Below are 24,298 nucleotides of genomic sequence, written 5' to 3' on the forward strand. Positions count from 1 at the left end.
TTCTGATGGAAAGGAGATCCACATCCAGAGAAAGAACTACAGAGTCTGAATACAGATTGAGGCAAACTACTTGTTCCCTCTCTCTTTTGGTTCATTCCATTGGTTATCATTCTTTACAAACTTGACTAATGTTTAATTGGATTAGTCCTGTCTGATATTTCCTCTCCCACCTTTCCCCACAGCTTCCCCTTATAGCTTAGAAACATTAAATAAGATATGTAATACATTTGGAAAAAAAAATTTATTAATATGTATTGTGTGACACTGTAAGAATCAATCTGTGGCACAGCCTTGTCTATGGCCAGTTAGCAGCTACTAGGAGTGGGATTCCAACACTTTCCTTATTCCATGTCTAATACCCATTTCCCATGGATGATATGATATCCTAGGACAGAAGTGTAAAGGGGGAAATGGGCAAGCTTTTACAGATTCTTTTCTTTTCTTTTTAGACTTTTTTAAATTTTATTATTTTTTAAATTATTTAATTTTATTTTTTTTTTAGATTTATTTAGGTAGGGCAATTGGGGTTAAGTGACTTGCCCAAGGTCACACGGCTAGTTTTGTGTTAAGTGTCTGAGGCCTGATTTGGACTCAGGTCCTCCAGACTCCAGGGCTGGTGCTCTATTCACTGTGCCACCTAGCTGCCCTTTACAGATTTTCTATAGTAGATAATATGTCAGACACAATGCAAGATCCCACTGTATTTATAGTTTCTTAATTAACAAAAACAAAATTCACATTTGTCCTGGTAAAGGAGCATTCTGCTTCCAATGCTTCCCAACTAGGTCCCCTCCCTTTTGTATATTACATGTCAGGTTTAAAAGAGGGATACAGTTCCAGCATCACCTTGAACCATCTTTACTTGGTTTGCCCAGGTCTCTGTCCTAATTAATGCCATTCCATTGAGGGGTAAGGAGGGAAGTTAGTAGGGTAGTTCTCCCTTTCAATTGGCAAACAGTAACAGGTGGAGATGGGACCATCTTGTTTCTCTTCAGTAAGGCCATCCATGTTCAATTGCGTAATAGACAAATCTCTCCGGTTCATGTAATGGAGACTTCCAGAGGTATAAATAGCAAACATCTGACCTGAGGAAATATCTGCAAACGTGAAAGTCCTCTTTCTGTCATCATCAGGTAACTCATAGGGATAGTGACATTGCAACAGTCGAGATTCTGTAAAGAATAAAGGTGCCATCAGTTCAAGGGAAGGTACTCCAGTGAGTCAAGAACAAAAGAATATTGTCTAGGTTAAGATGGGTCTGGGCAGGTACCAGGGCAGTGGATAGAGCACTGACCCTGGAGTCAAGGACCTGAGCCTTGAAGGCTTGCTACCTGAGTGATTCTGGGCAAGTCACTAAACTTTGCCTCAGTTTCCTCATCTGTAAAATGAGCTGGAGAAGGAAATGGCAAACTGCTCTTAATTATCTTTACCAAGAAACTGCAAAAACAAATTTTCAGGGCAGACAGGTGGTTCAAAGATTTTATCTTCCTGAGTTCAATTCTGACTTCAGACACTTACTTTCTATATGAACTTGGGCAAGTCACTTAACCCTGTTTGCCTCAGTTCCTTTGTCTGTAAAATGAGCTGGAAAACCAGATCTAGTATCTTGGCCAAAGAAACTCCAAATGGGGTCACGGAAGAGCTGGACACAGCTGAACAGGAAGAGGATGTTGTTTGTGGTTTCCAGCCCCCATATCCACCATCTACTGAAGTTAGCTCATTTACTGCCAACAATCCTTTCTTTGCCAAACTTAAGATTCCCCAGTTTGCCTGGCCTAAGGAAAGAAAAAGTCTTCCTTCACAAAATAAAATGTTGAAAACAAAAGGTCAGGTTTTATGTTTGCCTGAGCCAGCTAATTCTAGTTTAACCCACAACCATTGTAAATGATGGTTTGTTGTTTTAGATCAAACCAGTCAGTAGTTTCCCAGGGTAGGGAGAATCTAGTGGTGTGGAGATATGGAGTGCTGCTGCAGATATCTCATCATTTTATCCATGGGCTTATAGTCTTTGGTACTTGGTACCTGATTCTCGATAGCCAAGAGATCCAAGATGGTCAAAAGGTACATGGTTTGCCCTTTAGAAAATCTAGACTTACCTTGAAATTTCCTCAGAAATTCTCTTAATTCCATGCAGTAAGAACTGCTCAGTTTGGGTGTGAAAGGTTTTGGCCTTTGAAGCAACAGGGACTCACTCCTAAGGGAGAAGAGATACTCAGTTAACATGCCAGTCACCATAGGCTGCTCTCCATGGCACCAAAGGCCTTACGGCACAGATATTACCCTTGCCCCCTCTATCCTTAGTGTCCCATTTATTATTTTCCTTCAGAATGTTAACTTACTTGTTCAGTGTTTCTTGTGCATCCTAGGAGAGAAAAGAAAAAGGTCAGAGGCTGGTAGGTTTCCAAGGCATATTCTGAGACATCACCCTTCTAAAAAAAAAAAAAAAGGAAGCCATAGATCCCTATCCCCTGAGAGTTCCTTTAAATTTTGTTAGAATCAACATACTGAACAGAATCTGCTAAACCAAAATTGAGAAATGCTGAACTTTTAACAATTGGATAGAAATGGTTCATTAGAAGGCACTTAATGTCTGTGGCTAATCACAAAAGCACCTCCCAACTTTCTCTTCCACATCTGGGCCAGGGGAACACCAAAATATGGTAATAAACATTCAAATATTCTTCAGTTTTGTAAATTAGATTTTTGAAAAAAGATAAGCTTGCAAACTACTGTAAGTATTGTGTGAATGGATTTTCATTAGCCACATCTCCATAATAACCTAGAAAGCACCAATGCCTTTCATTCCAGGGGCAGCCTACATAAGTTTGTGTAAAGGATTCAATTTGGAGAGGAAAGCTTCCAAAGACACAAGCAACTCTGAAAATCTGAAAACTTAGCTTCTGCCCTCAGGCCAGAATTGTCTAAAGGCAGACCAGAGGTCCAAGGAGTAACTCCTCTTCCTTTTTTAATCAGCATAAAAAAGACTTAATGGGATAAGTAAGTACACCTTTGGGGCAAAAATAAGGAATTCCTGCCATCCAGAACACTTTGGAAGTGTTAAGTAAATAGTGAATCACCAAAATAGGTCTATGAACAAAAAGAACCCCACCACAATTTCTTTGCTCAAGGAAATGAAATTTTACTAAGCTATAACAAGCACAAATATAAAATATGTGAACATTTGAGGTTTGGAGAGGGACAGGGAGACAAAAAAAAACTCTCATAGAAATCTCATAGGAAAAACAATGGATCTTTAATCATTTACTGGCTGTCTGGCTTTGGGCAAGTCACTTGTCTGCCTCAGTTTTCTCAACTGTAAAACAGCAAATAGCAATCTCTAATTCTTAGGGTTGTTTTGGGGTAAGGGAATGGGGTAAGAAACTGACTGAATTCCTGATGAAGAAATTTTTAAAACTTTAAAAAAAAAATCAATGAGTCATTTTCCCCATTTTTCTATGCCCAGGTCAGCATGGGAAGATGGATGTGTCTGTGCACACTGGGCACAGGCCTGGGTTATAGTTCATAGTATGACCAGGGGGCAGGGATCCCGTTCCTAAGCATGGAGAGAGAGACACACACAGAAAAGGCAGTTGGTGACAGGGGCTAGAACTCAGAAAATGTAGGAACTGGAGATGCATCAATTTTTGAGGCAATAATACACCCTGGTCATAGCTTTCTAACTTTTTCCACCACTATGTAGAGCCCAACAAAACTGTCATCACCTGCAGAAGGTCTGTATCTGGCATCCGGGACTTTTCTTCCAAAGCTGTGGCCATTTCCCTCAGGTCGTGCCTGTGTTGGGACAGTTGAAGGCGACTCCTCCTCTTTTTCTCTCTGTTGCGGATTTCTAGCTGGGCCTCATGGTCCTTCAGCTGCTCAAACATTTCATTCTCCTCCTCATCCAGTTCCACAAGACTGTGGACGTCCTCTTCTTCATCACTCAGGAACTCACTTATTTCTTGAAATTTTTCCTCAAAGGTTTCTCTGGGCATTTCTACTTGTTCCTACAGTGACACATGCTCAGATGTTAATTATAAAGAGGGCAATCCAATCAACCTCAACTTCCCAACCCAGGTCTGCAAAGTATATTAGAAAGAACACTGGACTAAGCAGGATTTAGGAAACCTGAATTTGAGTTCAGGCTCTTTCATTAGCAAACTGGGTGACCTAGGGAATGTTAATTTTTTAATCTTAATTTTTAATCTATGCTTGATATTTAAAATTGAGACACACACACTTCAGTGAGCACTCAGTTTATCAGTTCTCTCTAGAGTTGGATAGCATTTTTCATCCTCAATGTTTCAGAATCGTCTTAGATCATTGTATTGATCAGAGTAGCTAAATCTTTCACATTTGATCACCATACGATATTGCTCTTACTTTGTACAATATTCTCCTGGTTCTTCTCATTTCTCTTTGTGTGATTCCTGTAGATCTTCCTAGGTTTTTCTGAAATCATCCCCTTCATCTTTTTAAGAGTGCAACAGTATTGCATTGGTCATTTTCCTTTTTTTGACCATTTATCAATTGGAGAATGGCTCTCATTTTTTTTTTTTTACAAATTTGACTCAGTTCCCTACCAGAGAAACTTGCTCTAAATTTCCCAATTTTTTTTTTTTTTTTTGCTTTCCTTCTAATCATAGCTGCACCGGTTTTGTTTGTACAAATACTTTTTCATTTCAGGAAATCAAATTTTCCATTTTATCACCCCTTTTCATTTCTATCTGTTTGGTCATAAACTCTTTTCCTATCAATAGATCTACTATTTTTTTCCCATATTCCTCTAAATCACTTATATTCTTTTAGGTCTCCAGTGGTCTACGCTTAGTTCCTGCCAATCTGCTTTCTGGTTTTCCAAATGGTGAATTCTTGTCCCCAAAACTTCTATCTTTGGGTTTAATCAAAGACCTAGATTGCTATGGTCATTTACTTCTATATAGTCTACTTATATCTATTCTATTAATCAATCACTCTCTTATCTAGTACCAGATTCTTCTGATGAACTGCTTTGGAATACTTTGAAATCTGGTTCTGCTGGGGCCTCTTATTTCTCATGTGTAAAATGAAGACATGGAATGCAAATCACTTTAAGGTTTAATGGTTCTAAGGTTTTATGGTTCTTTAGGGTTTCAACCAAATTCTTTCTTCCAGAATATCCGCTTTTATTAAAGAATAATGCTCTCTTCTAATTTATTAATACCTTTGACACCTTCTGACCTGTCTAATTCAATTAATACCTACCTGTACAGCAAGAGTATCTTTCCATCTTTTTAAAAATCTATTTCCCTGTGGCATATTTTATATTCGTATTGTGGTAAGTGAAAGATGAAATGACTGAGGAAACAGTTTTAAGCAATTCCTGCCAATTGCCCAACAAATCCAGCACCAGGCCCCTTCCTCAGTTTAGGGCTGGACCCTGAATATTGGGGGGAAAACAGACTTTTATACATTAAAAACAATTATCTAATAGGCCAATTAATTAAAAGGAAACAACATATTAAGTAATCTGATTTCAAATCAGATGAAAGATTAGGCATTTTCCAAGATGGGAGGGGTAAGAGTGAATAGGTGTTAACTTTCTAAAATCAGAAAAGGAGGCATCCCCCTCTCTAATTCTGTGAGAATCTGTGACACTTGAATAAAGTTCCTTTCATTAAAGGAACGTGGAAACAATTAACAGGAATGAGAACAGTTTTCAGATAAAACATGTGTTGCTTGAGATACATAATTGTGAGAAAACTCCTTGAATAAATCTTTAGGTCTGACCAAGTATTGGTCAGCATTAACTAGGTCCTTAGTTAAGAGTCTCTAAGCAACAGGTAGAAGTGGTCCAGCTTCCTAGCCATGCAGGTTCAAAAAAAATACAATAGGGTTTTCTTTCAATTCCCACAATTCAATTATACTTTTCTCATGACTAGACCTTTAATTGAATGGAAAGGGAACTTCTGGAGCTAGCTCCAGAACTAAGACACAAAATGTGTTCACTCAGTTCCCACAATTAACCACTTACTCCAATCCCCTCAATTTCTAGATCTTGTTATGAGATCACATTCCCAAGCCCTGCAATTGCTCCTATTACTTACTGAATAAAGAGGGGGAAACTGTCTTGTCTGGCATTTTAAGCCTCCCACAATCTGGTGCCATCTTCTCTTTACACACTCCTTTAATATTATTTTTCTCTAAAAGAGTCAACACTCAGGTCCCCTGCCCATCCCAACTGTCATTTCCTCAGTGATAAAATATTCTAGGATTATGACTAGGTATGTTACAAGGGATTCCTTTTTTTCCTTTTCTAGTTGGAGGGTGGCCTTCTCTAAGGGCCAGGGAGAGTTACTGCCTGAGATCTGCCATTTTCAGGTTCCTTTGTATCCATCCTTCATTCAGTCACCAAAGTGATTTTTCCTAAAGTGCAGGTTCAACCATGGTACTCCCTTACTCAAACTCCAGTGGCTCCCTATCACCTCCCAAAATCAAAGAGAAAATGCTATTTGGGATAAAAAAAAGTCCATTATAACCTGCTCCCCTACTTTGTTTTCCTTCCTACCCCTTATTCACCTATCACAGACTCTTAGATGGAGTGAAACTGGCCTCCTGTCTGTTTCAGGAACAAGAACTCTTATCTTTGGGCTCTGGACATTTTTCACTGACTGTCGCCCATATTTTACTAGGAAGACTTTCCCAATTCCTCTTAATTTTAGTGCCTTCCCTCTGTTAATTATTACCTATTCATCTTGTATTATAGCTTGCTTTTTATATACTTGTCTTCATGTTTTCTCCCCCATTAGATTGCAAGCTACTTGAGGGCAGGGACTATGCCTAGTGACCCTTTTTTTGTATTTCCAAGGCTTGGCATCGTGCCCCTCAAGTGCCTAAAAATTGCTTTATGTAAATGAAAAAGGGATGGTCGATGAATAACAAGAAAGGGAATTTAAGATCACAATAACAAGTCACGGCAGAAACTAATCTTATTTCCTATGATAGTATATTGGGATAATATAGGAAGTGGACTTGCTGGTACAGGAGTAGGGAAGATCTAAGTTCAAATCCCTCCTGAGACACTAGTTATATGACCCTGCACAAGTCACTTAACCTCTGACTTAATAATCCATTGATGAAGGAAATGGCAAACCACCTATCTTTGCTAAGAGAACCCTATGACAAAAATGTTTATAGCAGCTCTTTTTGTTGTGGCAAAGAATTGGAAATTAAGGGGGTGTCCATCAATTGGGGAATGGCTGAACAAGTTGTGGTATATGCATGTTATGGAATATTATTGTGCTATAAGAAACGGGGAGCAGGCAGTCTTCATATTTACCTGGAGAGGCTTAAAAGAACTGATGCTGAGTGAGAAGAGTAGAACCAGGAGGAATTTGTACACAATTACAGACACAACGTATGTGTGATGACCAACTTTGATAGACTGGACTCTTCTCAACAATGCAGGGATATAAGTCAATCCCAAAAGACTCATGATGGAGAGAAAAACGTGCATCCAGAGAAAGAACTAGAAAGAACTAATCTTAAATCCAGGTGGAAGCAAAATACCTGATCTTTTTCGTTCTCTTATTTGATTTTATGTCCTCTTTACCATTTTTCATTCCAGCCAGTACAATCCATTCTTATAACCTGACCACTGTATAATGTGAAAGTATTTACAGATCCTATACTTGATTATAAGATGCCATGGGAGTGGAAGGGGAAGGAGGAGGACAAAATGTGAAATTCAAGGAATTGTGGAATTGAATCCTGTAAACTAAAAGGAAATAAACAAATTAATAAATTAAAAATTGAATTAAAAAAAAAAAGAGAACCCTATGGATAACAAGGATAGAAAATGAAATAATATAAACATTTTTACAAGTTTTTCTGATATATATAGAGAATGAAGTCAACTTTATAAAGTCATTCCCCAAATGAAAAATGATTAAAGGTAAGAAATCCAATACATAGTCATATAAAAAATGTTCTAAATCACTACTGATTAAATAAAAAAGAACTCTTTTGAGGTATCACCTCATGCCTGAGAAATAACAAATGCTAGAGATGATGGAAAATAGGTATACTAAGGAATTGTTAGAATGGTAATAAACTGGTTCAGTCATTCTGGAGAACAAGTTGCAACTAGGCCCAAAGGGCTATAAAATTGTATATACCCTTCAATCCAGGGATACTACTTTTTTTGGGATTTTCTTGGGAGTGGTGTCTGGGGTGGTTTGCCATTTCCTTCTCCACCGGATCCAGCAGATTCATTTTGTCAAGCAATCCGATCATAAGTGACTTACAGAGTCATAGAGCTAAGAAGTTTTGAGGCTGGATCTGAACTCAGGTCTTTCCAACTCCAGGTCCAGGGGAAGTTACAAATAATTTCAGACGAAATCAAGCAAAACTTCCTTCCTAACAAATTACAGCTGTCCCCTAAGTGGAATGGGCTGTCCTGAGGTAGGTCAATTTTTGTTCTTCCCTGGGGCTCTTTAAGCAGAGTACATGACCTTTTGTCAAAAATATTATAGTTGGGATTCTTTTCATTCAGGAATTGGGTCAGATGGATATTTAAATGCCTTGCAATTCTCAAACCCTATGATTCTAACTCTGAAGCCTGACATAGCTTTGCTCACTCTTCGGGACTCTTGAGTCAGGGTGAGATGACATTTGGTTTCAGAGCTTAGCACACAGTACAGGGTTTGGAGTCACTTAACCCTTTTGTATCTGACAGCTTTAATGATGACAGTACCTAGTTGTGTAAGTAAAGGATATACAAACTGGGCCAGATACACTTACCGTCCACACAACAGCCCATGTCCGAGGTATCTTCTTCTCTTCCAGTATTAGCTTCTGAACATCTCTTAAATGTACCTGTACAAGTTTCAGATTCTCCTCAAGCTTTTTCTTCAAAAAGAAGTATGAAGTTGGGGGGGGGGGGGAAGGGGGAAGGTGTTAGGTGGAGCAGTGAATAGAGTACCGGCCTTAGAGTCAGGAAGACCTGAGTTCAAATCCAGACTCAAGACACTTGACACACTTACTAGCCTTGTGACTTTGGGCTAGTTACTTAACTCCAATTGCCCTCCAAAAATAAAAATATATATATGAGAACTCTAGTAAGGGGCACAGGTTCAGAAATTCAGGAGGCCTGGGAGGCTAACACCATTTGGTTTGAAGGGACTGTCCTCAGCTGTGATAGCTCAGTTACCTTAAAGGGATAGTCCGGATACAGATGCTAATTTGGGAGTGTGCAAAATGGAGGGGGGTAGGTGGGAAGAGGCACTCATCAGGACCCCATGGTTACTCACCCTATAGACCTTGGCAGCTTCTTCTGTAGTTTTGACTGTGTGAGCCTCATGTTCTGGGGATTGTGAACAGGGCACACAGACTGGGGTCTGATCATTCATACAGAACAACTTCTTGTCCTCCTGGTGTTTGTCACACTTGCTGGGTCCCTGAGGCTTCTGTTGACGTTGTTCCCGGGTAACTGAAGGCTTCCTTCTTGGAGGCAGTTTCCCCCTTCTCCTTAAAGTGGCACTTAAAGCTCTGGACTGGGAGATTTCCCTGCACCTTCGGCAGGAGTTGGGCTCTGAAGTTTCACTGGAGCTACTGAAACAAGATTGGCAAACACTGTGTCCACAATTGGCGGCCACTGGGTCTGTGAGAGGGGCCCAACAAATGTTGCAGGTGAGCACATTCTGGTGGCCTTGGATGAAGTCTTTAGAAGCCATAATCCTGAGTAAGAAAGACAAGTGGTTAAGACCTCAGCTACCATCCCTCCACCAAAATAGCTGATTAAGAACAAAGGTTCTTAATCTCCTCCCAGTGCCACAGCTGAGAAGGATTCCCATCAAAGGGCAGTTATCACCATAAGCTTTGAGGACTAATCAAATGATTAAAAAAAAAAAACTAAGCCTGAGGAGTATTAAGAAATGGGCAGAAAGGCCTGGTGAGAACCTAAAGTGGGGGAGTTGTGATTTGGGGAGGCCTGACCCAAACATGATATAGCCAAATTCATGATTCCCATCTTTTCTTTCATTTCAGCACAACTATAGAATTTTTGCAATTTATGGAAAACTATCTCATTCACAAGAATTGCAAAGGTTTTTAACAGGGAAAAGTAAGTTTTTCCTTCAACATATTTATTTTCTCCAGATTCCTCTCTAAGATCCAGTGATAAGATCAACATCTACCAGAGTCCCATCCGTGGTTAATCTATAGACAGCTTTCTGGTAGCTTCTCCACAGAGACAAGGTTTCCTGGTCATCTAAGTACATAAGACCCATCCACCATTTTTGGTTTGGGCCTTTAGACTTCAGTGGACATCCCCAAACCATCCATGTCACCACACTGACCCAGAGACCACTCACATTCCAGACAGTGCACAATAGCCAAGTGCTATTTCCTTGTTGAAAATGTGTTCCATGATCCACATGTGCCACATTCTAACACAACATTGAACTGGTGAGCCCCATGCCATCCAGTAAGAATTGTTCCTAACAAATCCTCATATATAAAACCACACACTCTTCTCTCTCTCCCTGAGTCCACAGGAGAAAACACCTCAGAGACAAATTCACTGTTGTCCCTCCAAATAGTCCCTCCCATATATTCCATTTAGTACTTACAGATAAAATAATATGTATAGTCTCTGTAAACTTAGCAGTGAAAGATGGGAAATTGAGGGCTGGTAGTTTGATGTTTGGGCATATAGGTGGCACAGTGGATAAAGTGCTAGCCTTTGAGTCAGACTCCTTGTCAGTTCAAATTGGGCCTCAGTTTCCTCATCTGTAAAGTGAGCTGGAGAAGGAAATATCAAACCACTCCTGTCTTTGCCAAAAAAACCCAAGTGGGGTCAGGAAGAAGTTTGAAGAGATGATAGGATCAAGTGATTGAAGGTGTTTTAATTTGTTCTCTTTTGAAGAATAGAGGATAGGAAATGTTTTGTTATTAAGTAGCAGAAGAATGAAAATTAGGAGTGGAACATGAGAGTTCTCAACAGTGACAAAGGGGATAAGATCAAGGTTAAATATACAATTTTTGGCACTAGTACAGGAAATGCCCTGTATTTTTCCTTTCCTTCCTTCCTCAGCTTGGATTGGCATGGTAGATAAAGACTATTAACCTGGGTGGCTGGGTGGGGCAGTGAATCTCTCTCTATTCTGGCCCTGGAGAGTCAGGAGGACCTGAGTTCAAATCTGACCTCAGACACTTGACACTTACTAGCTATGTGACCTTGGGCAAGTCACTTAACCCCAATTGCCCTGCCTTCTCCCCTCAAAAAAAAAAAAGCAAAAAAAATCCCTATGGGTTCTGCCCAGTTCTTGTTCGCAAAGTAGGGATAAGAAAAGTTATTTATTTCACTCGGACATCTGTGAAAATCCAGCATTATAGAAAGAAGATGAACAAATGAGAATGTCTACTAATGTATAAGTTACAACTAGTTGCAATCTTTTTTTGGGGGGGGGAATCAACTGGGAGTTAATGGTGTCTGCATGACGGGCTGTAACAAAACTTATCAAGAACCATTTTAAAAAAACAAACATCCAAATCATACCCTACTCAAGATAAAAATGGGCAGGAATTTGATTCTCTAATCATCCCCAGAACCTCTGCCACTTAGAATCCCATAGTCAACTCAAGGGCTACCTGCCTTCTATAGGAGGCCCTCCTCCTAGATGCCCAAAGCTCTTGGTCCTTCAACCTGGTATTTTCATTGTATCTATGATGTGTGTACTTGTGTGCACATGTCCATTTTATGCCAATAATAAGTCTCCAGAGCAAGAGGATTCCATTTCTTGCCTTTATGCCCCTAGCATCTAGCTCTGGGTCTCAGTCAGCCCTTAATGCTTCCTGTTCAAAGGCTACATTAAATAACAGAATGAGAATATGCCCCCTTAAAACTTGGACAGAATTAGATGGAACCAGACAAGGAGTGAACAAAACTGAATCACCATTGCTTTTTAATTGTCTTTGACTTTTCCCAGTAGGCAAAGTCCAGCTTTTTCATCACGTTGTTTTGCCTTGTCTTAATGCTGCTCTTAGAGGTCAGTGAGAAAGATCTTGTAGGAAAGCTTCCCAGGAGACTCTAATTCAGAGCTAACTAGCTAGTTTGCAAGTGTAGACAGATGAAAAGATAAGTGTGGGAAAAGCACTAAGTGCCAACTCTTTAAGTGCTGGGAATACAAATCAAAGAAGATTCTCACTTTTTATTAGGAGCAAAACCCTATGGATTGACACACCATTTCCAGAAATAGCAATATTGACTTAATTATACTTCCAGAGTTGGAAAGTAGATAGAAACGTTGGGAGGCAACCAACTGATTTGATTGCCCAACTCACCCTCCTCCCAAAAATACACCCAGAGGTTCGCCCCCACCCCCCAACCTTCCTTCTGGAACTACCTTCCATTTATACTCTACTGTCTATTTAAATTTTATACCTACACATCTTATCTATACATAGTGGTCTGCTTGTTGACTCTCTAAGGAGTCATACAAGCCAAGGAATGTTTCAAATGTAGAATTTGCAAACTGTTTGCAAATTGCTTTAGGTGTTCTCACTTGATTCCCACAAGAGCAAGGTAATGCAAGTACATTCAATTCAATTATTAATATATCTTAGTATAATATATTATGTAATATATTAATTATAATATAATTCAATTCAATTATTCCTAATTTAGGAAAACTGAAGTTGAGGGAGGGTAACTCTCCTCACTATATATATATAATATATATATATATATATATATATATATATAATAGCCTAGGGTCAGGCAGCTGGTAATTGTTATGAGGCCGAATTTGAACTCCAAATCCTACCTTTGATAGCACAGTAGGCTGCTTCCTTCCAAGAACTCCAGGGGCAGAAGGAGAATTAGCTCGATTCCTTCCAAGAACTACAGTGGAAAGTTAGCTCCAAGCTGGAAAGTTCTCAGACCAACCCAGGGCAAGGTTTTTATATGCTTTCCCCAGGTAACCCCTCCCCTTCCCTATTTACATTAAGAAGGTGTAAACTGATTTCTACTTTGGCTGCCTGAAATGCTCTCACTCCTCAGCTGTGGATTAGCTTCCCAGCTAGCTTTTATTTTTAAAGACCTTTCTTTACTTGCTCACTACCCCGTCTGGCCCCCCTCAAGACCACAGGACCCGTTCCCCTCATTCTCATCCCTGGCCTTCCTTCTGGGACTATTTTCCATTTGCACTGTATATCTCTAAGTACCTTGTATGTACACTTGTTTGCACGTGGTCTTTTCCATTGGAATGTGCCTTGAGGATAGAGCCATTCTTTTTATCTCCAGAATTTAGTACAACTTATGGCCAGGAGAAAATCTTTAGAAAATGCTGGAGGATGATTAATTGATCCCCCTCACCAACAACTACCACTCAAAAGTTTTTCCCCTCCCAGCTCTCCCCTCTGGTACCACTTTTACAATCAGACCCATTTTGAGTTAATCCAAAAGATCACTTCTCAGAAACAAAGGGAATTTACTCATTTCATCAGTTACCCACTAATCTCAAGAAGTAAAAAGTATTTAGAGCAGGGGAGGCCCCAGGTTTTAAAGTAAATATTCCCTCATATTCTCATAGGCCTACTGGCTGTACCCAGTCAGTCAACAATTATTAAGTTCCTACTATGTGCCAGCCACTGCTAAGCATTGGGATACAAAGGAAGGCGAAAGACAGTGCCTGAATAGGGGAGACAACAAACAAATATTACTAACAAACTCTATGTAAGATAAATAAGAAATAATCAGTAGAGGGAGACACCAAAAGTAAGAGGGTTTCAGGAAATCTTCCTGTAGAAGATGGAATTTTAGCTGGGAAGTCACATGGCCACAGGATTCACATTTTCTGAACTTTTCTGGACTAAGGACCCACCAGCTACTGGCTTGGAGTCAATGTGAGCTTAGTGGCACCCATGCTAGCAAGGGGTAGTCACCTGGGCAACAGTGCAACCATGCCATCAAGAGACATTGTGTTGTATATTAACAAACAGGAAGTGGCTTTCCTAGGCTCTGAGGAAGAGTCTTGGACTCAGCAACTCTTACTAGCTGGGCTCCTTTGATGGGATACAGGATTTAATTGATTTTTAAAATGAAATGATTTATTATAAGCATAACATTAAGCATCAGTACAACTGATTAGAAATGCTATAACTTTTTGCATTTAAATAAATGAATTTCATAGATTAAAAATAATTTGTTAGTCAATCCTATATTTCCACCCCTGATTCTTTGTTCATTTGTTCCCATTTAATTTTTAAAAATTGTTTTTTATTCTGAATTTTTAGGACCAAAAAAAAATCACTTACATTCCCACAAAAGGGATTGTATAAGAAATGGTGAATCGTTGTATCATTTGCTTTTTCTTGAAAGGATATAATAAATTCTACACGTGACTTTCAAACTGTACTGTTTTTCTACACTTTGTTAGGAAATTCCTTCTGTCCCGTATATTTTTAAAAGTGTTATCATTGCCCTTTTTTTATATCACTATGACCAACTCCTTTTCCCATCCTCTTAATTAAAAAAATACACTTTGAACAAATAGTGTAGTCAAGTAAGACAAAGCCAAACAGAAGCCTTGTCAAAAAAGTCTGTCTGCTTCTCATGTCTATCATCTTCCCATGTGCAATCTAAGAAAAGGAGCCCCTCCACAGCCTAAGCCCTTATGACCACAGGAGGAATGAATGTGAAATAGTGTGCTGGTATAACATTAAATTATATGACCCTTTCAAACATAGTGGATCTTTGGCCTAATAAGCCTCTCACTGGCAGACAAACCTTCTGAATTGTGTGGGATGGAGTATATGCAGCCTTGGGGCTTGAAACTTTTTCACAAGTAATGTGGAATGCTGCAAATAACTGTCAAAGTATTTTTTAGTTTTGGAAGAAATGGATCACTTGGTAGGGGATGAGAAAGGGCTGTGGTCTGATATGAACATGACTGAAACAAAAAGGGAAAAAAATAATTTATTTCCTATTAAAAGCATGGAATTGAGCTAATCAAGAGAGATACAAAGTCCAAGTTGAAACAATCCTCAATTGCCCCCGAGGAGTTTATATTCATGGACCCTACCCTCCTAGTCATCCCCACCCTTACTGGGAATTTCCTCTTGTTGCACTTTACTAATCTACTCTGTGTCCCCATTTAAGGTTTTCTTGGCAATGATACTAGTGTGGTTTACTATTTTCTTTTCCCAGTTCATTTTACAAATGAAGAAGCTGAGGTAAACAGTTAAGTGACTTGCCCAGGGTCATACAGCTAGTAAGTGTCTGAGGCTGGATGTGAACTCAGGAAGATGAGTTTTCCTGATTCAAAACTCAATGGTCTATCCACTGAGCCGCCTAGCTACCCCCTGGGAACTCAGGGCCCATCAAAAACTGTGCCAGTGGGTGGGGTGAGTTAATAATTCAATCTCAGACTCTCACAATCTAGAATTGAAGTTGGTGGGGGGAGGAAGGGTCCAAGTCAGTGGGTGGGTAGAACTGTGTGACTGAAGAGAGGTCCCGCTTTGTCTACTGGGTGGGCCTAGGTCATCAAGGTGGGAAGTATCTGGTGACTTCTTTTTATTCTCTGGTCTAATCAAAGGGTTCCTTGCTGCTGAGACTGAATATTGTTGTCTGGGCTTGAATCATTAGTCAGGCGCTCCGATGGTTCAGTGGGGTGGTTGGGGCTCCAAAAAGAAAGGAAGTTGGGAAGAGGGCCCCTTAAGTAGGGAAGGAGGTACTGGGAGATGTTCAGAAGAGATGGGATAACTTACCCAAGTTCATTCTTGGCCAAAAAGGCATGTATATCCACCTCCTCTCACTTCAGAGTCTCAGTTTTACCCCCTAGAAGCTTCCTCTTGTCATTAAGTAGCCTCTAATTTTTATTCTTTGAGGCACATACTCATGTTTGTGTAAACCTAGTGTCTCTAAGAGGGTGCTCATGGGCAGAACTATAGAGGCAAGGATAGAGTAGTTGTATCTACTTTGAGAGTCTGTTGTTCTTTTGAGCACAATTGCAATAATGTTTTTCCTGTGTTTCTTTCCCTCAAAATGTCCCATTTATGTGGGGGAGGGGAGAATTTAAGACATTTCTTCGGCAGGAAAAACATAGCAAGACATAGTGGGGCCCAACAGCTGGCAGAATAGCTGGATAAACTGTGTGGTATGTGAATGCAGTGGAACCCTGTGCTTTAATAAAGGGCAAATATGAAGAATCCAGACCTGGGGTAAAATGTTGAATGCACTTTCAAGGACTCACTTTTTTATTTTTAACTTAATATGTTTTATTTTATTATTAAAGACCCTTCTCCAGTGACAAAACAAAATGCTTCAGTAAGACTATTTTTTAAAAACTCCCAACAACATCACCTGATAAATAGGTGGTGATTGATGAATGAATAAAATTTCCCTTCTCCCCTCCCTACCTTTGTTTAAGAGAAATGAATTCCTGGATTCATTCCTTAAGTGGCCCTATGGCTGACTGATTTAGTGTAAATTAAAATTGGTAGCTAAGTGGCTAGGTGAATAGAGTACTGGGCCTGGAGTCTGGAAGACTCATCTTTGTTTGTTCAAATCCAGCCTCACTTAGTAGCTGTGTGACCCTGGGCAAGTCAGTTTGCCTCAGTTTCCTCATCTGTAAAATGAGCTGCAGAAGGAAATGGCAAATCACTCCAGTATCTTTGCCAAGAAAACCCCAAATGAGGTTGTGGAGAGTCTGAAACAAGTCAACAACATGAAGAATCCCAAGAAAATTGGAAAAACTTGCATTGACTCATGCAGTACATTATTAGAAGAACCAGGAGAAACACAATAACCTGAATAATATTAATAGGTAGCATCTATATTGTGCGATCATGTTCACAAAGTGCTTTATTTGAGATCTCATTTGATCCCCACAATAACCCTCTGAAATAGGTGTTATTATTATTGTTCCGATTTTATAATTGAGGAAACTGAACATCTTACAAAAGTCAGTGATGAGGTATGGGCTCTGGGAGCCCCCTTGAACTCTGATTAAATCTTCCCATTTGATGAGGCATCCGCATGAGGCCATAAGCCTTACATTGTGGCTAGGCCAGTTCAAGAGTGGATTGATATTTTGATAGGCTCAAGGGTGGGAAGTAGATGGACCATGGAGGGCTAGGCTAGTAACACAGGTCTGGGCCCAGTCACAAGAAAAGACAGATATTGTCTTATCTGTAACCTGGGGCTGAAAGGTTATGGGAGTAGGGACAGGCAGGATTCAATCCATCCTATTTCTTCCTAAGGGGCTCTTAGGAAGATTAAAAAGGATGATGAAACTTTCTCATCTCCAAATGCTATTGAAATTTAAGGTACAAGGGAGCCAAGATGATGGAGTAACAGCAAGCTACCATGAGCTTTCTGCCCTTCCTCCCCAAAAAGAAAATCCGTTTTCCAGAACAGTTCTAGAAAATGCACCAGATGGAATCCCAATGGGAAAAACCCGAGAAGATGTGGTAAGTTCTTCATCCAGCTCAGATGGGCTTACAAAGACAAAGAGGTTCATGGGCACTGACTATGGGCCTGTGTTGTCCAGGAGTGACTTTAGGGAGCATTCTAGTACTCAAGGTAAGGCAGTGCACCAGGATAGAGGAGGTCCCATACCGTTATTGGGGCACTTTAATGGGAACCAGAGCTGTGTGGCAGCTTTATTACCTGTTCCTATGAAGTTCCAGGTCACAGATCTAGATTGGACTGAGAAGGGGACTTGGGCCCAGGGGTGGCATTCTGGGGTGTAGCAGCAAGCACCCCAAGCACGTCCTCAGGGTTTGCCGCCCATACAGGTTCTTGGATCTGCTTTGTTAAAGGAAAGCAACTCAAAATGGGTTAACAAGCTTACTTTAATCAGTCAGACATATATCGTTTACCTTGTTCAGGGGAAAAAGGTCAGTACCCCAAACTTCAAAATATACAGACAGAATTATCAAGACATTAACAGATCAAACAGACAGCTTTCCAAACTGTCCAACCATTACATCCATACCAAATCAACATCTGGGTTTTTCAAAGCAGGGAGACTCTCAACAACGGCTTACCAGAATTCAGATCAAATCACAGAACACTTCTCAAAGTGAGTCCCAAAACAAAGCTACACATCAGGGCTTATATAGCCTTCTCCTGGCTCAGAGAATGTAACAACCTTATTGACTCACTGGCCAATCAAGAAGTATCTACTGAAAAACAAGCCTCCCTCCCCAGGCTTCAGGTGCATTTTAGCCTAGGGGCAGGGAAGATCTTCCAAATTTGCATTCCCTTTACATGGGGTGAGGAAGAGTTGAGTCACTAGGTCAGTAAACATTTATTAAGTTCTGTGCCAGCTAACATCTGTCCCAAGAAACTCACAATCTAATAGGAGAGACAACAAGCAAACAAATCTGTACAAACAAGCTATATATGAGATAAATAGGAAATAATTAATAGAGTCATGGCATTAGAATTAGGAGGGGTTGAGAAAGACTTCCTATAGAAGGTGGGATAAACGGAGGAAGAGCATTCTAAGCATGGAGGACAACCAGAGGAAATGCCTGGAGTCCAGAGATGGAATATCTTGTTCTTGGAACAGTCAAAAGACTAGTGTCACTGGATCAAAGAATATATGGTTGGAACTAAGGTGTAAGAGGACTGGAAAGGTTGGAGGGGACTAGAGTATGAAAGGCATTGAATACCAGATGACTTTGTATTTGGACCTGGAGGTGATATGGAGCCTGGAAGTGATATGGATATTGAATAAGAGGGTGCCTTTGTTGGATCAGTGCTTTAGTAAAATCACTTTTGTGACTAAATGGAGGGTGGATTGTAGTAGGGAGTAACTTGAGACTGGCCAGCTCACCAGCAGGCAAATTCAATAGTCCACAAAGGAGGCGATGGGGGCCTGCATGAGGGTGGTGGTGGTATCAGAGAAGGGGATTTATTCAAGAGAGTAGCAAAGGTGAGATTGACTTGGCCACAGATTGGATATGGGGATAAGAGATAGTATGGTGGGAGTGGAGGGTGACACCTGGCTTTTGAGCCTGGAGGACTAGGAAGATGGTGGTGCTCTCAACAGCAATAAGGAAATGTAAAATGAGGGCACATTTAAGGGGAAAGACAGTGAGTTCAGTTTTGGACTTGTTGAGTTTAAGATGTCTACTGGACATCCAGTTAAAGATGTCTACTGGACATCCAGTTAAAGATGTCTGAAACACAGTTGGAGATGAGAAATTGGAAGCCTGTAGAGAAGGTTGGAACTAGGTAGGCAGTTTTGAGAACCATCAACATAGAGATGATAATTAAAACCATGGGAACATTAAAGGAGAGAAGACAGAGCCCCTACTATTTTGTAGGTGTGACCTGGATAAGGATTCAGCAAAGGAGAGAGGAGTGATCAGATGGCCGGAGGAGAACCAGAGGGGAGTGGTGTCCAGAAAACCTGGAGAGAAGAGAGCATCAAGGTGGTGACCAACAGTGGCAAAAGCTGTAGAGAAGTCAAGAAGAACAAGAACTGAGATCACCAGCAACTTAGGAAAGGGCACTTTGGGTGGAATGGTGAGGTTGGAAGTCAGATCATAGCAAGTTAAGAAGAAAGTGAGAGGAGAGAAAGTAGAGGCCCTTATTGTAAGCAGTCTTCTTAAGAAGTTTAATTAAGGCAGCTGGTCCTGGAGTCAGGAGGACCCAGTTCAAATTTGACCTCAGATACTTAACACTTACTAGCCGTATGGCCTTGGGCAAGTCACTTAAACCCAACTGCCCTGCCTTCCCCCCTCCAAAAAGAAAAAAAAGAAGTTAAACTAAAAAGAGCAGTAGAGATATAGGACAATGGGACTGGAAAGATTGAGAGGGTTTTTTAAGGATGGGAGATTGTGGGTAATGAAGGAGTAATAAACCCCAGAGTATCAAACTTATCTTGGAGTTTATTGAGCTTACCCACCTGCACTGGCAGAGATTCCCCAAAGTGAGTTTACTTGAGGCTTGTATAAGCTTAAACCATGGCTTGCTACAAAAGGAATTTGGGGGGGATATTAAAAGAACTGGCTGATTAGATAAGATATTATTGTTCAATTGTTTTTCAGTTGTGTCTGCCCCCCCCTTTTTTTTGGAGGGTGGAAGGCAAGGCAATTGGGGTTAAGTGACTTGCCCAAGGTCACGTGGCTAGTAGTGTCTGCCCTTTCTTGACCCCATTTGGATACTGGAGTGGTTTGCCATTTCCTTCTCTAGCTCATTTCCAGTAAAGGAAACTGAGGCAAACAGGATTAAGTGACTTGCCCAGGAGTCACACAGCTAGTGTCTTTCTGACTATAGGCCCCCACCTAGTTGCTAGATTAGATAAGATATCTTGACCTCAATAACCAGCTGATTCCTGAATTTAGGGAACCTCAGAAGCCTCCCTAAACAGATGTTATCACACAGGATGTTCTTGTGGCCTGATCATTGGGGTGTGGAGCCTAGCAAGCAGGTCCTTCAATTGGAAAAGTTAATGCCTAATGCAAGATGGAGGGAGTTGTGCTTGGTTTGTGATCCAGAAGAAACAAGGACATTATTTGTAGGCAGGTAGGAAGGAGCAAGCAGATAGGGAGAGCTTGAAGATAAATGAAAGAGTTGGGATGACAGAAGGGGAAATCATTCAGAGGAGATGGGGCAGGATGAAATTAAAGAACAGGGCCATTGCCTCATGTTAGACAAGGGTGAAGAAGGTGATAGGTGCAGAAGGCATTTGAGTGATATGAGATGAGGAAGAGGGGAGAAAAAAGAAAACCATGGTGAATGGCTTTAATTTCTCCTGTAAAATATAAGGTAGCAGAGGGGACTAAGAGGAACTTAAGAGCAGTTGTAGAGAATGGGATAGGAATTCATAAGGGGGGGTGGAACTTTTCAGACTTTCCTGCCATGCCCCTGGATCAGATACCTTTCCCAGGTAAGCTACCTCCCACCCCTTTCACATTTCTTTTTGTGTATTGCCTCCCCCCACCCCCCCTTTTTAAAAAAAAATTGTATCCCTAGATCAGCCTATTAGCATAGTGCCTAGAACTCTTTAGTGCTTCATACAAGTTTATTGACTGATTGAGATGGCCTGGAAAAAATAATTGGAAGTAAGTAGGTTGAAAAACTAAATGTTTAGGGTGTTTTGAAGGAGTATCAGAATGCATGTTGAATTCCCCTAGTTTATAGGCAGGAGTTGGGGGTGAAAAATGGTGAGCCAGGTACCTGGTCTCATTGAGAAAATAAGGAGGTCTGTGGACAACAGTCCAGCAGCAGTCCACTATTGCTCAGACGGAAACTTAGGTCAGGATATTATAGAACTTGAATAAAAGAGACAGGATTCAGATTTGGGCCTGGATAGGACTATTTTAGTGGCATTAAAAATATGTGGGTCCCCAGAATGAGCTTTTCCTGAGATTCTGGAATAAGACAGAACTCAATACCCCCATTAAAGCAGCAAAAAAGACCAGTTCAGACCTTCCCTCCAGAAGTGTGTAGAGCCTAGCTTTAACATCATTTACTAAGTCAAGAAGTAGGCTAGGAGCATGAGCAAAAAAAAAAAAAAAGAATCCCATCATAAAAAGTTATATTGACAGGGATACTGAAGATACAAACCGACAAAAAGAAAGTGATTTGGGCTGCTAGTCAGGTGGCACAGTGCATGGGGCACAGCCCCTGGAGGCAAGAGGATCTGAGTTCAAATCTGGTCTCAGACACTAGCTGTGTGACCCTGGACAAGTCACTTAATCCCAATTGCCTCAAAGAAGAAGAAAATTATTCCAAAACATCTATAAGCAAAGTCTTAAAGAAAAATAGAGATTGTGCAGATTCATCTAGAATTCCTGTTCAATTGTATCTGATGCTATGTGACCCCATTTGGGGTTTTCTTTGCAAAGGTACTGTAGTAGTTTGCCATTTTCTTCTCTAGTTGAACTTACAGATGAGGAAATGAGTAAACAGGGTTAAATGACTTGCCCAGGGACATACAGCTAGTAAGTATCTGAGGTCACATTTGAACTGAGTAAGGTGAAGCTTCTTGACTTCAGGCTCTTTGCTCTACCTACTGCACTGCCTAGTGCCCATTAGAATTCCTGATGAAGTTTTTTTTTTAAGTATTAAAAATATTTTTATGGATATGAGAATATTATGAGGGGGGGAATTAGAAAAAAATGATAATTATGGAAGATAATTGGAAAGGTAATTAATAGCTTGCCACAAGAGATACAAAAACTTTTGGGAACAGCAAACTTTTTGAAAATTAAAGTGGACCAAATTGAAGCCAATTATTCCAGGAGACAAAAAGAAATGTTCAAAGACAAAAGACTCAAGGAAAAAAAGGAAATCTTAAAAGAAAATTGCCTAAATCTCTTAGAACCAGAAGACAAAGTCAACTTATCACTGCCTGAAATTCCAAAATGAAAATTTCTAGGAATATTGCAGCCAAACCCAGAATTTCTAAGTTGAAGAAAAAATAATATTTCAAGTAGCCAGAAAGAATTCAGATAGTGAAGAGCCTTAGTGAGGATTGCACACAATTTAGCTGACTAATTGTAAAGGAGCAGAGAGTTTGGAATGCCAAGAATAATTTACCCAGCAAAACGAATTCAATTCCCCATGGGAAAATTTGGACCTTTAATGAAAGAAGGCTTCCAAGCTTCCTGATAAAAATACCAGAGCCATGTATAAACTTTAAATTTTGAACATGGGAGGTAAGAGAAATAAAAACAGTCATGGGGTCTTAACATAGGGGATTAGAAAAACTCCTTACATTCAGATATGGGGACAAAATTTTCGTGTTCCCTCCAAACCCTGTAGTCATCAGCAGTCATAAAGGGAGTGGTTCTGTTATGTCCTGATCTTAAGAGATGAATGGGAAAGAGGGGAAAAGGAATACATTAGGGGTGGAAAGGAAGGAAAGTTAGGGAAAATTATCTTATATAATCAAGGTGGGAAAGTAGACTTTTAAGGAAAGGGAAGAGGTGGAGGGGAAGCTAAAACTCAAAATTCTACTCTGAATTGGTCACAGGGAGGAAGAATACACACACACACACACACAGAGTTAGGTAGAGAAATACATTCACTCTACAAGGAAATACTAAGGAAAGGGAAAGAGAGAGAAGGGGGAATTAGACGGTAGATTAAGGAAGAGGCTAATCCCAAGCAAAACTAAGTAAGGATATACAAAATAATTATAGCTCTTTTTGAGGTAGCAAAGAATGGGAATCTGAGGGAGTGTCCATAAAATTGTAAACCAGCTACATAAGTTATGTTATATGAATGTAAAGGAAAACTATCGTACTATCAGAAATGAGTCAAATTTATAAAAATAAAAGCCATTTCCCAACTGATAAATGGTCAAAGGATATGAAAAGGTAGTTTTCAGAAGATGTAATCAAAGCTATCTATAGTCATATGAAAAAAAAACCCAAACTCCAAATCACTACTGATTAGAGAAATACAAATTAAAACAAATCTGAGGTACCACCTCATACCCATCAGATTGGCTAATATGATAGAAAAGGAAATTGACAAATGTTGGAGGGGATGTGGGAAAATTGGAGCACTAATTCATTGTTGGTAGAGTTGTAAACTGATCCAACAATTCTGAAGAGCAATTTGGAACTGTGCCCAAAGGGCTATAAAATGGTGCATACGCTTTGACCCAGCAATACCACTACTAGAGTCTATATCCCAAAGAGATTAAAAAAAAAAAGGAAAATAATCTAGTTGTACAAAAATGTTTATAGCAACTCTTTTTGTGGTGGCAAAGAATTAGTAATTGAGGGGGTGTCCATCAATTGGGGAATGGCTGAACAAGTTGTGCTATATGATTGTGATGGACTATTGTTATGCTATTAAGAAATAATGAGCAGGCAGATTTCTGAAAAAACCTGTAAAGACTTACATGAACTGATGCTGAATGAAGTGAGTAGAGCCAGGAGAACATTGTACGTAGTAAAAGCAATATTGTAGAATGATCAACTGTGAATGATTTAACTATTTTCAGTGATACAAAGATCCAAGACAATTACAAAAGATTTATGCTGAAAAATACTATCCACCTCCATCGAAAGAACTCTTGGAGTCTGAATAGAGATCAAAGTATACTATTTTTTACTTTTTTTCCCCATGGGTTTTTATTTATTTCTTTTTTGGGGGTCTATGTTGTCTTTCATATCATGACTAATATGAAAATATGTTTTGCATGACTACACATCTATAGCCAATATCAAATTGACTGCATTCTTAATGGGGGGAGGGAAATGATGGAGGAAGAAAATTTGGAACTCAAAAATTTAAAAATACAAATATTACATTTTAATTAAATTTAATTTATAATTAAACAAT

The 24,298-nt window shown here is 39.9% G+C and overlaps 1 protein-coding gene across 1 annotated transcript; it reads right to left on the reverse strand.

Moving 5' to 3' along the window:
• Window positions 1-659: 659 nt before the first annotated feature.
• On the reverse strand, window positions 660-9,710 carry LOC138148361 (E3 ubiquitin-protein ligase TRIM17-like). Its single transcript, XM_069071052.1, has 6 exons — window positions 9,288-9,710; window positions 8,779-8,886; window positions 3,723-4,004; window positions 2,340-2,362; window positions 2,097-2,194; window positions 660-1,172 (listed from the first exon to the last, which is right to left on the reverse strand). Exons 1-6 carry the CDS (start codon window positions 9,708-9,710, stop codon window positions 889-891), a joined length of 1,218 nt encoding a protein of 405 aa, XP_068927153.1. The 3' UTR covers window positions 660-888.
• Between the last annotated feature and the right edge of the window lie 14,588 nt (window positions 9,711-24,298).

The sequence above is a fragment of the Petaurus breviceps genome, unplaced genomic scaffold (genome assembly GCF_028583685.1).
Source record: "Petaurus breviceps papuanus isolate PSGF00001 unplaced genomic scaffold, PetGlider_PUasm1.0 90823, whole genome shotgun sequence".
Classification (NCBI taxonomy): domain Eukaryota; kingdom Metazoa; phylum Chordata; class Mammalia; order Diprotodontia; family Petauridae; genus Petaurus; species Petaurus breviceps.